Source organism: Centruroides sculpturatus, unplaced genomic scaffold (assembly GCF_000671375.1).
Source record: "Centruroides sculpturatus isolate CEXI.00-Female unplaced genomic scaffold, Cexi_2.0 scaffold449, whole genome shotgun sequence".
Lineage (NCBI taxonomy): Eukaryota > Metazoa > Arthropoda > Arachnida > Scorpiones > Buthidae > Centruroides > Centruroides sculpturatus.
The window spans coordinates 263,163-277,559 of NW_019384714.1; the positions used below are offsets into that span (position 1 = coordinate 263,163).

Consider the following 14,397-nt stretch of genomic DNA (forward strand, 5'->3'; position numbering starts at 1 on the left):
AGGATATTGATGCCAAAATGTTAAATAATTTTTAGATGTTTGTTGTAATTAATTAATTAATCATTTCTAAGGTGTTGCTTATTTTCTGATGTTCTCTCTAGTTTCTGTACTTAGTTACATTGCAACACCTGAAAAGTAGATGCAATAATTATAATAAAGATTGACAATATGAAGTTAAATGTGACTATAATTAGCACAGATTAAATTAAAATATTTCAAGAATAAACTCTGATATAAACTCGTAAAACCAAAACAGCGATTTATTCAGATGTTGAAATTTATATCTTAAAATGAAAATTTGTAGTTGTTAGTTTTATTAATCTTTGATTGTTTTCTCTACAAAATTAATTTCACGTTTTTATTATAATATAATTAGTCACTTTTATTTTTACATTAGTTATGAATAATTAATAAAGTTCTTTAAAAGTTTATAATAATCTCTAGAACAGTAGTTCCCAACTAGTGGGCTGTGAGAGGAATAAAAAATATTAAAAGTGACAAATTTCAGAAGTTTGTTTCAGTAAACTTTACAGAAAAGTATTAGAGAGAGAGCTCCATGGTTGATCTGTTCATAGGTTTAGTAATATTTAATAAGTGTGCTGCAGTCTTTCTATAATAAACTATTATAGAAAGACTGCATGTGCCATAAGACCAAAAAGGTTGTGAATTGCTGCTCTAAAATGTGTCTAGAATTTTTATTCTCTATAAGTCTTCTTTTAATAACTGGCAATCCACCAACTCCAATTCAATAAGTAGGTTAGACCTACTTATTGAATTTGAGTTGTAAATAAAATTTTAAAAAGTTTTTATCACACAGTTTAAATCTACATTTATTAAAGAAATTGTATAACCACAATTAAAATTTCTTCAATTTTTTTTAAATTTGTGTTTTGTGAGAAGTTATCAGACTAAAATCTTTCAAAAATTTCTGAAGCTTTATTTTGAGTAGTATGAATAGCTTGACCAAGATTTTTTCCTGAAATGAAGTGTACTGTCCTATCAATACATTCTTTTGTCTTTATTGAAAAAGTAATCTTTTCAGAATTTATCTTGGATATTGCAGAACCTTGGTTAAATGGACTTTGATTAATTAGTACTCTACTTTATAATTAAGTTAAATTTTTCAACATTTCTAAAATGTGTATAAATTTTATTTAGTTTTTATTTTATTTTGAATTTTATTTATTTATTTTTTCTTTTTTAATTTTGCTTTTTCTTTCAGCAATTGGAAATGCATTTGCAGTTTTAAGTGATCCAGAGAAAAGGAAGCAGTATGATATGTATGGCAGTGAAGAAGTACAGAGACGTCAAAGTTATGCTAATCGTGCTGATGGCTATTATGATTATTCCAGAGGATTTGAGGGTAATTTTTACTGTTTTGACACTTTAATTCTAAAATATAAATATTTTTTAAAAAATGGCACTTGGGAAAATAGTTATAATTTAAATACATGATTTCATATTAGTGTCATTTTTTATTTATAATTATAATAAGTGTAGAATTATGACATAAATAACTAAGCATTCATTAATCTTTTGTAACTTTTAATTTTTTAATAAAAAATATTAACTTAATGTTTTTAATTAATTAATTAAAAATATATTCTCAATCCTTCATTATCGTAGAATGGTTAAGGTGTTATCACACATTGAAACTTTCATAAAGCTAATTTATTAGATGAATACTCAATTTTATTGTGATCCACCTAAAATACAGTGATACTGTTAGGTCAGGGGTTGCCAAAGTGGTCGATATCAACCCCCAGGGGTCGATGCAACATCATTGGGGGTCAATGCGGCCAAGGGGTCGCAACCTTTTTTTTTTCTTTTGCTGCTCATACACATACACTTGTAATAAAACTTTATGGTGGGGGTCAATGTGAGGCTTTGGAAAATGGTTGGGGATCGACGGTTAAAAAAGTTTGGCGACCCCTGTGTTAGGTACATGTTATAAAACTCTTTCAATGATACAATTTACTCCATATCTAAAATTATGTATACTATGACATTAAAACACCATAAATAAATGGCTAACTTCTATAAAAACCATAAAACTGTAAGAAATAAAAATTATCAACAGCTGCACGTATAACTAATGACATAACTATATTTTACATTTACAATCACAATTTCATGGCAATAAAAATATTTTATGAAATTTTATGAACTCTTATTGTTAATTACTTATTTTTTTAAAACTAATTTAAAATTTACTTTATCAAAATTTAATAAATGAATTGTTATGAAAATATTGCTATTTAAAAATTGTAAACTATTATGTGGTTATAAATTATTGTAATTATAAAATTAATAAACTTCAAATATAATATTTTTTTAAAATAAAAGGAATTAGTCTATTTTGGGAACTTGATTATTTTAATGAATTATTTAAAATTGTAATTTCAATTTGTTATAAACATTCATTTAGGATATTGATGCCAAAATGTTAAATAATTTTTAGATGTTTGTTGTAATTAATTAATTAATCATTTCTAAGGTGTTGCTTATTTTCTGATGTTCTCTCTAGTTTCTGTACTTAGTTACATTGCAACACCTGAAAAGTAGATGCAATAATTATAATAAAGATTGACAATATGAAGTTAAATGTGACTATAATTAGCACAGATTAAATTAAAATATTTCAAGAATAAACTCTGATATAAACTCGTAAAACCAAAACAGCGATTTATTCAGATGTTGAAATTTATATCTTAAAATGAAAATTTGTAGTTGTTAGTTTTATTAATCTTTGATTGTTTTCTCTACAAAATTAATTTCACGTTTTTATTATAATATAATAATATAATTAGTCACTTTTATTTTTACATTAGTTATGAATAATTAATAAAGTTCTTTAAAAGTTTATAATAATCTCTAGAACAGTAGTTCCCAACTAGTGGGCTGTGAGAGGAATAAAAAATATTAAAAGTGACAAATTTCAGAAGTTTGTTTCAGTAAACTTTACAGAAAAGTATTAGAGAGAGAGCTCCATGGTTGATCTGTTCATAGGTTTAGTAATATTTAATAAGTGTGCTGCAGTCTTTCTATAATAAACTATTATAGAAAGACTGCATGTGCCATAAGACCAAAAAGGTTGTGAATTGCTGCTCTAAAATGTGTCTAGAATTTTTATTCTCTATAAATCTTCTTTTAATAACTGGCAATCCACTTCTTACTCATACTTCTAAATTATTATGTTGATGATTATTTTCAACTTTTAAATTAATAAAATATTTGTAATAGTTAAATTATTGTTTATTGTTTATATAGGAAATCAGTTTTATTTAACATTAAATCTTAAATATACATACTTACCTTTGTTATTTAATATATATATATATATATATAAAATAATAAAAATCTAAATAAAAATAAATTTTTACGATAAATAGATAAGCTATTCTAATTTACTGTTATATGTATAAATATATTGATAAATCAGTTAAAACTTTATCAGATTGTATTTATAAACCAGTTAAAGATTAATTATGAAATAAAAGTTTATTTTATTTTGCAGGTGATATATCTGCTGAAGAATTATTTAACATGTTCTTTGGAGGTGGTTTCCCATCAGGTAATTTAAAATGATCTCTAAAAGATCACATTGATGTGATTTGTTTAAAATGTATACTTACAGCCATTTTTAAAATCTATTAATGCAATTGTGTTATTTTATATATGGATTTGAAATTGTGTGTGTGTGTATATGTATGTATGTATGTATATAATTCTAAATTTATATTATATATTATAGCTATATTTTAACTTTTTTTTAATTAATGTATGTGAAGTGATTGAGTAGTTAGTATTATTTATAGTTTATATTTTATATTTTAATTGTGTGTGACATGAAGGAATGAATATATAGTAAAATGTTAATATAACGAAATTGAGGGGATCATCGAAATATTTTCGTTATATTGAAATAGCAAGGATAAAAGAAATTACATACACAGTTTAAGTTTAAGATTAAGTTGCTGGAATTTGATAAAAGTTGAATTTGATAAAAGATTAAGTTGCTGGAAAGTACGTAAGGTACTTTCCAGCAAGTTAATCTTTTATCAAATTCAATTCAGTTCTTTATTGTATGAATCTTAGTTAGTTATAAGGGATATTACATAAAAACTGAAGTTAGTACAATTTAGCAAATTAATATAATAGCTTAGTACTAAACAATAATACACAATAATTATTTTTATACATATGTAAGTCTGAAATTAGTAAAATTTTAAATTAATTAAATTGCTTAGTACAGTATAACACAAAATAAAATACACAAAAATAATCATTTTTTGAAAAACGGGATAAATTAATTATATCTTTCCAGGATTTAAATCTTGTCAAATACTTTTTCCTATTTGTTTCAAATGTGATACTGTGAAAGAACACATGTTTCCAAGTTTTATATACATGCATACTACAATTACTACCAGTTCTCTCAGGGTTTATTATTAGTTTACTGTAATATGTCAAAATATAATTTTGACCACATCTCAGCTGTAGAATTAAATGTTTTATGGTAATTTATATCCATAAACAAATAATCGTCACACATATAAGTTATTTTAAAAATGGGATATAATTGAAAATGCTTGTTCTTTTCCAGCAAAGACCAGTTATCTTGTATTCTCTGTTTGCAACACACTCCTATAATTAATTTTTGATAACTTTCAATCAAATGAGGATCTTGAGACAACCATAGAAATGAGAAACTGTATCGATCGAATAGCTTTTTCAATGCCAACATTCATTTATATATATGATTATCCATCATTGAACATAATTAATATAGTTTGTTATTTGGTGCTTTAACATAACTGTTATGTAGTTTCAACATTCTAATTCAAAAAGAAGCTATTGCTTTTATTATTAATACTGATATTCTAGAAACACCAAATTCCAATTGCAATATATAAGCTGGAATTTTATGGTATGACATGAAAATTCTTCAAAGATAGAAAGCAAGAACAATCTCCATTTTATCATGATAAGTAATTGCCCATACAGGAACAGCATAAAGTAGTACTGATGAAATCATTGGGTGAAATAATTTTAAATAAATATGAGCAGAATTAATTGTAGCTATTGAAAGAATAGGCCACATAGATCAAAGTGCCATTTTAGCCTTATGAATACTATAAATTGTCATTTTAACATAGCCTTTTTCTCTATCAGTTTCAAGGACAGATAGTTTAGATTCAACATATACCATTGCTGTATCTATATTCTCAATCCATTCTTGCATTCTGTCTAAGTAGTTCAAAAGTGTTTCTAATTTACTATTTGAAGAAGCTTGCAGTTTCAACAAAAGTCTAATTCCTTCTTGAATGTTAATCTTCTCTTCAGCACTTATATAAGACAAAATCAACTATTCCATTGACTCACCTGAGACATTTTCTTACATTTCATGGTGATCTGTCTTGAGACAATGGTGAAAAAGTTTTTATTTTTTGAGATGGAAACACTGATGTTTTTCCAGAAGAAAGCAAAAGTAAATCAAATCAAAGAAAAAAACTTCCCACCAACAGTCAGACAGCATCCCCTTTAATCAAATTAACATTTTTGGCTTTAATAATCCTTTCAAATTTTTTTAAACAGAGATCAGTTTAGAACAATATTTAAAGTTACATTATTTTAGAAAAATTTTACATTACATTTTTAAAAAAAATATTAATGGGATTANTGTTTACTTTTTTTAACACACTAAATTTTTAATGCTTTTATTCTCTAATATGGAATTTCTAATTTTTTATTTTACAAATGGAAGGTATATAAAACTGAAATTCCTTGCTTTCTGTGCTCAGTTTTCATTATTAAGTAGCTTTGACTTAATTTCTATAATTTAGCATAAAAGATAGCTTGACATACAAATGTTTTTTTTTTTAATGAAAGCTGCAGAGCTTAAAGGAAAATTAATTTTATCCTGTGTGTAAATTTTTCAAACTCTTAGAATTAGTTGAATCTTCAAGCAATTAGCCTTCACTATACTAGAAATTTCATGTAATAGTCTTGATTATCTAAAATAATGTATACTGTGATGCCCTGGATAATACAATATTTGGTAAATTATTTAATAAAGTGGATTTGAATGCATTAACATGTATGATCTACTATATTTTTCAATAAGTAGGTTAGACCTACTTATTGAAAAATACAGTTAATTTTTATTTATTTACTTAATTATTATTTATTAATTTATTTACAACTCCAATTCAATAAGTAGGTTAGACCTACTTATTGAATTTGAGTTGTAAATAAAATTTTAAAAAGTTTTTATCACACAGTTTAAATCTACATTTATTAAAGAAATTGTATAACCACAATTAAAATTTCTTCAATTTTTTTTAAATTTGTGTTTTGTGAGAAGTTATCAGACTAAAATCTTTCAAAAATTTCTGAAGCTTTATTTTGAGTAGTATGAATAGCTTGACCAAGATTTTTTCCTGAAATGAAGTGTACTGTCCTATCAATACATTCTTTTGTCTTTATTGAAAAAGTAATCTTTTCAGAATTTATCTTGGATATTGCAGAACCTTGGTTAAATGGACTTTGATTAATTAGTACTCTACTTTATAATTAAGTTAAATTTTTCAACATTTCTAAAATGTGTATAAATTTTATTTAGTTTTTATTTTATTTTGAATTTTATTTATTTATTTTTTCTTTTTTAATTTTGCTTTTTCTTTCAGCAATTGGAAATGCATTTGCAGTTTTAAGTGATCCAGAGAAAAGGAAGCAGTATGATATGTATGGCAGTGAAGAAGTACAGAGACGTCAAAGTTATGCTAATCGTGCTGATGGCTATTATGATTATTCCAGAGGATTTGAGGGTAATTTTTACTGTTTTGACACTTTAATTCTAAAATATAAATATTTTTTAAAAAATGGCACTTGGGAAAATAGTTATAATTTAAATACATGATTTCATATTAGTGTCATTTTTTATTTATAATTATAATAAGTGTAGAATTATGACATAAATAACTAAGCATTCATTAATCTTTTGTAACTTTTAATTTTTTAATAAAAAATATTAACTTAATGTTTTTAATTAATTAATTAAAAATATATTCTCAATCCTTCATTATCGTAGAATGGTTAAGGTGTTATCACACATTGAAACTTTCATAAAGCTAATTTATTAGATGAATACTCAATTTTATTGTGATCCACCTAAAATACAGTGATACTGTTAGGTCAGGGGTTGCCAAAGTGGTCGATATCAACCCCCAGGGGTCGATGCAACATCATTGGGGGGTCAATGCGGCCAAGGGGTCACAACCTTTTTTTTTTCTTTTGCTGCTCATACACATACACTTGTAATAAAACTTTATGGTGGGGGTCAATGTGAGGCTTTGGAAAATGGTTGGGGGTCGACGGTTAAAAAAGTTTGGCGACCCCTGTGTTAGGTACATGTTATAAAACTCTTTCAATGATACAATTTACTCCATATCTAAAATTATGTATACTATGACATTAAAACACCATAAATAAATGGCTAACTTCTATAAAAACCATAAAACTGTAAGAAATAAAAATTATCAACAGCTGCACGTATAACTAATGACATAACTATATTTTACATTTACAATCACAATTTCATGGCAATAAAAATATTTTATGAAATTTTATGAACTCTTATTGTTAATTACTTATTTTTTTAAAACTAATTTAAAATTTACTTTATCAAAATTTAATAAATGAATTGTTATGAAAATATTGCTATTTAAAAATTGTAAACTATTATGTGGTTATAAATTATTGTAATTATAAAATTAATAAACTTCAAATATAATATTTTTTTAAAATAAAAGGAATTAGTCTATTTTGGGAACTTGATTATTTTAATGAATTATTTAAAATTGTAATTTCAATTTGTTATAAACATTCATTTAGGATATTGATGCCAAAATGTTAAATAATTTTTAGATGTTTGTTGTAATTAATTAATTAATCATTTCTAAGGTGTTGCTTATTTTCTGATGTTCTCTCTAGTTTCTGTACTTAGTTACATTGCAACACCTGAAAAGTAGATGCAATAATTATAATAAAGATTGACAATATGAAGTTAAATGTGACTATAATTAGCACAGATTAAATTAAAATATTTCAAGAATAAACTCTGATATAAACTCGTAAAACCAAAACAGCGATTTATTCAGATGTTGAAATTTATATCTTAAAATGAAAATTTGTAGTTGTTAGTTTTATTAATCTTTGATTGTTTTCTCTACAAAATTAATTTCACGTTTTTATTATAATATAATTAGTCACTTTTATTTTTACATTAGTTATGAATAATTAATAAAGTTCTTTAAAAGTTTATAATAATCTCTAGAACAGTAGTTCCCAACTAGTGGGCTGTGAGAGGAATAAAAAATATTAAAAGTGACAAATTTCAGAAGTTTGTTTCAGTAAACTTTACAGAAAAGTATTAGAGAGAGAGCTCCATGGTTGATCTGTTCATAGGTTTAGTAATATTTAATAAGTGTGCTGCAGTCTTTCTATAATAAACTATTATAGAAAGACTGCATGTGCCATAAGACCAAAAAGGTTGTGAATTGCTGCTCTAAAATGTGTCTAGAATTTTTATTCTCTATAAATCTTCTTTTAATAACTGGCAATCCACTTCTTACTCATACTTCTAAATTATTATGTTGATGATTATTTTCAACTTTTAAATTAATAAAATATTTGTAATAGTTAAATTATTGTTTATTGTTTATATAGGAAATCAGTTTTATTTAACATTAAATCTTAAATATACATACTTACCTTTGTTATTTAATATATATATATATATATATAAAATAATAAAAATCTAAATAAAAATAAATTTTTACGATAAATAGATAAGCTATTCTAATTTACTGTTATATGTATAAATATATTGATAAATCAGTTAAAACTTTATCAGATTGTATTTATAAACCAGTTAAAGATTAATTATGAAATAAAAGTTTATTTTATTTTGCAGGTGATATATCTGCTGAAGAATTATTTAACATGTTCTTTGGAGGTGGTTTCCCATCAGGTAATTTAAAATGATCTCTAAAAGATCACATTGATGTGATTTGTTTAAAATGTATACTTACAGCCATTTTTAAAATCTATTAATGCAATTGTGTTATTTTATATATGGATTTGAAATTGTGTGTGTGTGTATATGTATGTATATAAAGAAAAAAAATCAGAGCATTGATAGTTGAAAAAGTTTCTTTCTCTCTTTTTGATAGATGGATGCAAAATTTACCAGAATTGATGAACCACAATCTGAAACCCAAATTCAATTTCGTGTTCATATATCACCTTTTCATGCTTGTGGATAAATGATCATTGTGTCGATTTAGTTATCAACAAAGCTATAGCGATTTTGAAGCAGATATTTCAAGAAAATATTTCTGTAACTCGAATATTTTATATATATATTTTTTAATGTAAAATAATAAATAAAAAAATAAGTTTTAATTTTTGACTAGAAGTATTTAATAATATTTTTAAATTAATCGCTAGAAAAATATTTTTAAACATAAAAAATTACTTCTTTTTTTTTAAATTTTTTAATATGTTAGCTATAAATATTAACTTTATAAATGTATATGTTACCGAGATTATTAAACATCAAATTAAAAAATAAATAAATAATTTAATAATCTAAAAAAATAAAATTAAATATAACGAGTAACGTTCTTGCAAATTTGTTTTGCATGAAGTATGCTTATTATTTTCTATTAATTAAATTTTCTAAAATGTTAAAGATGAGTTTTTCCTTAAGAATTAAATAAAAAATAAATAGGAAAAAAAAGAAGAAGAAACTCTGAAGCTGCGACGTATTAAAATGTCTTCTTGCTGTTCAAATATTAATCAGATTTTTCATTTTTTTTTTCTTTATAAGAAATAATCTTTTTAAAAAAATCAGTAGTAATAGTAATTTCTTTTTATTTTCGCCTTATACATAGGCTGTTCTAAGGTATAATATAATCTTTTCGTTAGAGAGTTAAGTGATTATTTGAAGAGCATACAATGTAGCAATGTATAGATAGTTCCAGCTTGCTTGAAGAGTTACAATTTTTTTTTCCTTTCAATCATGTATAGAAGTAGTAAGGGACTAGCTTTATTTTCTCATTTCTGATACAGTGTGATAAGCTAGATGGTGCAGACACAGAAGTGCCGATGTCGAAAACAGATAAATGTAGGAAAGATTGTCCTGCTGAAAATCTCACCTGTTGTTGAGTGGCAGAAAAATCAGAAATACACCATGAGGTCCCATCAGTCGTTATCGATCTTCACTATCCTTTTTAGCAGTAACCCATCTTCCCTGCTGAGACGTAATGCACGGAAATCACTATAAGTCTTGTGGTTTTTTGATGTCTACTTTTAGGGAGATATCTTTTATTCTTCGTCTGTTTAACTTTCGATTTATAAGCAATTATATATACATTAATAAAATTTTCACTTTTATTTAATGTTTTTTTTCTAAAGAAATTGATTAAAATTACGTATCTTTATTACATTATGCTATTATTACACAGTGAATTAATACTTTCTTAGTCAATTAGTTAATTAAAAATAAAGTATGTATACAGTGTTAGATGAATTTAAATCATTTTTATCTAGTAAATTGTTATTTTAAAATATATAAACTATAAAAAATAGGAATATATTTTTACCTTCAAATTTTATGGAGAAGATAGTCAATATCAATAATAATTTAAAATTTTTATATACATCCTGCAAGTTTCAGATAACATTATAGAAGCCATTTCAACAAGTTATAGAAGTTTAAATTAAAGTAGTTTCGAATTCAACTGCTTTAGTTCCCATACAAATAGGAGATAAAAGTGTGATGAAGTAAATTGAGTTTGCAAGCATACAAATGCAACATTATGTTCTTCAACCGGATACAATTATGTAAACATTGGAAATAATGTATTACCATTGTATAATTGGTTTACTTTTTCTCTTTTCTAATTCGCTTACACAATAACTAGATAACTTTATCCGTTTAATTTTATAACAAACTTATCTATAAAATTTGTCCTGATCAATTTATTTGACAAGTAAACTGTGAGTCTTTCACATAATAAAATCCTACGTTATTTTCGAACGTAAATTAATTTAAATTGTTNTCATAATATACTAAAAAAATGTACAATTAAGAATAAAAGTAAATAAAACTAAATTATTTGAATTTGCTATTATGATGTCATGTTTTGCACTGTGTTACAATTTTTGCTGCTCCTCCTTTCTAAAGGAGTTGTCAAATAGTGATCTCCATGCTTAGGATAGTGGCTCAGAGGCTCTGCTGTTAAAGTAGTTACTAATACCAGGTTATACCAGTATTTATATACAAGAAATTTATTAATGATATAAAATCACTTGCATTTTGAAGTGAAAGTTTTTAAAAACACAATTTATCTATTAGTATTTATATGGAACCAAATTTCACATTTTCAGAATGTAAGTTATATTAAATTAGAATAAAAATTAATCTGTAATAAAACATAATTAAAAAATATCACAAGGAAACAACTAAAATAATGATATAGTAGTAGTACTGATTAGTTGAAATCCTGCCTCTCTGTTATTTCTGCTTGAAGCTGTTATTTTCTGGTAAAAGAAGTCTAATTTTTGTGTATTGTTTCTTTAGTCAAAATTTATTTGATAAAATCCACTACTATGACACAGCATTCCAGTAGACAATCAGGCACATCTTTTTTGTTTAATTCTTTTTTGCATGTTATCTAATATTTTATTCTCTTCCAAAGAAAACTGCTTTTGTTTTTTCTTGTAAACTTAAAAAAAGAAAAACTGCAGAGTAATAACATCAAAACAAAACCAAAAAGTAAGGATTAAAATTAGTGTTGCCAGGCTATTTGACATAATATTCATCATTTACTAATAATGGATGATTTGTGCATTTATAGATTTCATTATAATGAAACTATTATTTTATAAGGGACAGAATTTTTATTATATTAAACTGAAACATTTTTGCATTGAGCTGAATAGGAAATTGGCTGGGCATTCAAGATATATTTATTATATCAAATTTTGTTAAATTGGCATTTGTTATACTGACATTTTACTATAAAGTAATGAAATAATAATAGTAATTTTTGCATGTAATAGTTGCATTGTCTATAAATTAATTTTGGAAATATATTCAAATATTTAGGTAATGTTTATGTACGTAGAGGAAATCAGTGGCATCAACATAGGCAACAAACTGAAGCAAGGCAAGAAGTAAGACTTTTTCATTTAAAATAATTATAAATATGCTAATTTTAGTTTGAATATACAGTACAATAAGTTCAGACTTACATATATTCATAGATATGATATTTTGATTTGCAACTAACAATGCCATTTATTAAGCACTATTTTGAAATATTAGTTTTATAAAATATTTTTATTTGTAACTTAATCAATAATCCCATTAATATTTTTTTTAAAAATGTAATGTAAAATTTCTCTAAATAATAATAGCCATATCTACTATTTCACCTGTGTATTTTTTCTGCAGTTACTATTTGAGGATTATTATCCTTTGCACATACCTGTTTGTATTCATTATTAATAAAGTATTTAATTATTTACTTTAAGAAAATTTTGATTTTTAAAAACAAACTACATTTGAAATGATAGCTAGTATCTTTCTTTATAATGACTATTAATTTCTATATACTAGTAATAAGAAAATAATTAAAAAGTATTCTTACTGTATATTGTATATTATACATATTTTATTTTCTATCAAAGTTTGTTTGTCAAATAAATAAATGCAATGCCTGCCTACCTATTATAGTTTGATATTTATTAATTTTATTCTGTTTCCCTAAGTTTTCAAAAATCCTCATATAAATGTGGCTGTTATTCAAGGGCTATCTTAAGCTTTAAGGGCAGAACATAATGCAGTTGCTATTCAAGAATGATTATTTGAATAAAATCAATAAATAAAGATAACAAAAATTTTTATTTTATTAAGATTTCTTTTTATAAGCATTTATTTATCTTTATCCTTTGAAATGAATATATATTATATGCTAAAAATGCAACATATTTAAGTACTATTTGATTTACATTATTTTTCAACTTGTACAGAAACCTTAAAAATGAATTAGCTGTGTAAGTTGAGAAAATTATTTTGATTTTAGTGTATATTACTAACTAAATTAGATTAAATTGAAAGATATACAGTAATACCTCGAATTACGCGAACCCGGAGTTACACAATTTTCAAATCTCGTCGATTCATCTTTTGTTTGAGTGCCACGCAACCCTTGATTACTCACTCCTTCCACACTATTGTTCAGCTTATATTTTTGGACGTGTCGCGCGGAATCGACACATAGCTACAATTTATTTTGTGTTATTTATTTCTGTATTTGTTATATCTACGGAGACTTGAGAGACTCTATGTGGTGATTTCTTGTAACCGTGAACGAATCAAAAGATGACATAAGATTAACGAGAACTTTTATTAGCTTACATACATCTGATTTGGATTTTACATAAATTGTGAGATTATACCTTGACTTACGCGAATTCGACTTACACAGTTATCGCTCGGTTCCACCTATCGCGTAAGTTTGGGGTATTACTGTAATTCAAATAAAGATACTTACTTAAATTTATGTTGTTTATTGTTTACTTATTTTCTGTTTTCTTTATCTTCAGTAATTAAATGAAAAAAGTTTTGTTTTAATAATTGTATAGTGGGACATTTTCAGAATAATCAGATCAAGGATGAAAATGTTTTTATACATATTATGTAAAGGTCTGAGAGGAAAATGACAGATATAGATATAGATATAGATAGATATAGATGGTTATTAACTTTAGAATATTTTGTTGTTTCTTTGCAGACACACTAAGGTGACATATATCAACACTTGGCAACTTATTGACTATTTATTCAGTTGGGACGCCTTTTACATTACGCTTTTCGGGCATTGGCCCCTCTTCAGCCAACTAGACATAAAAAATAAAACATAAGAAAATTTGTACAAAAATACGCGAGTAGATAAACTGTTTTTTTAAAAAAATTTTTTAAAAACATACCATAAAACACAAACCACTATTGTACAGATGTCGAACAGGATGGACAATTTCATATTTCATATACAACTTGGATAACAAACAAGGTCGACGATAATCATTGGAGAACAAACAGGGTCGTAGATAGCAGCTTGACTACTGGGCTTTTAAATATGGCTTTCTTATAATTTACACAAAATTCAAATAAATAGATTGACAATTACAACATATCTTAACAATATTTGTTTTTACCTGTGGTTGATATTCGCATATTACACCGAAATTCATTCGATATTAGTTGTCGCCCTTTCTTTCCGAACAAAATTTCACAAAGTCATCTTAGCAATATTATCCAAA

General features: G+C 25.0%; 1 protein-coding gene across 1 annotated transcript in view; it reads left to right on the forward strand.

The window, feature by feature from the left end:
• LOC111627904 (dnaJ homolog subfamily B member 14-like) overlaps positions 1–14,397 on the forward strand; it is a 50,052-nt gene that overhangs the window by 24,258 nt on the left and 11,397 nt on the right. The window contains exons 4-6 of the mRNA XM_023371585.1: positions 1,223–1,363; positions 3,518–3,574; positions 12,179–12,246. Of these exons, the coding sequence (XP_023227353.1) occupies positions 1,223–1,363; positions 3,518–3,574; positions 12,179–12,246 (266 nt within the window). The remainder of the gene's footprint in view (positions 1–1,222; positions 1,364–3,517; positions 3,575–12,178; positions 12,247–14,397) is intronic.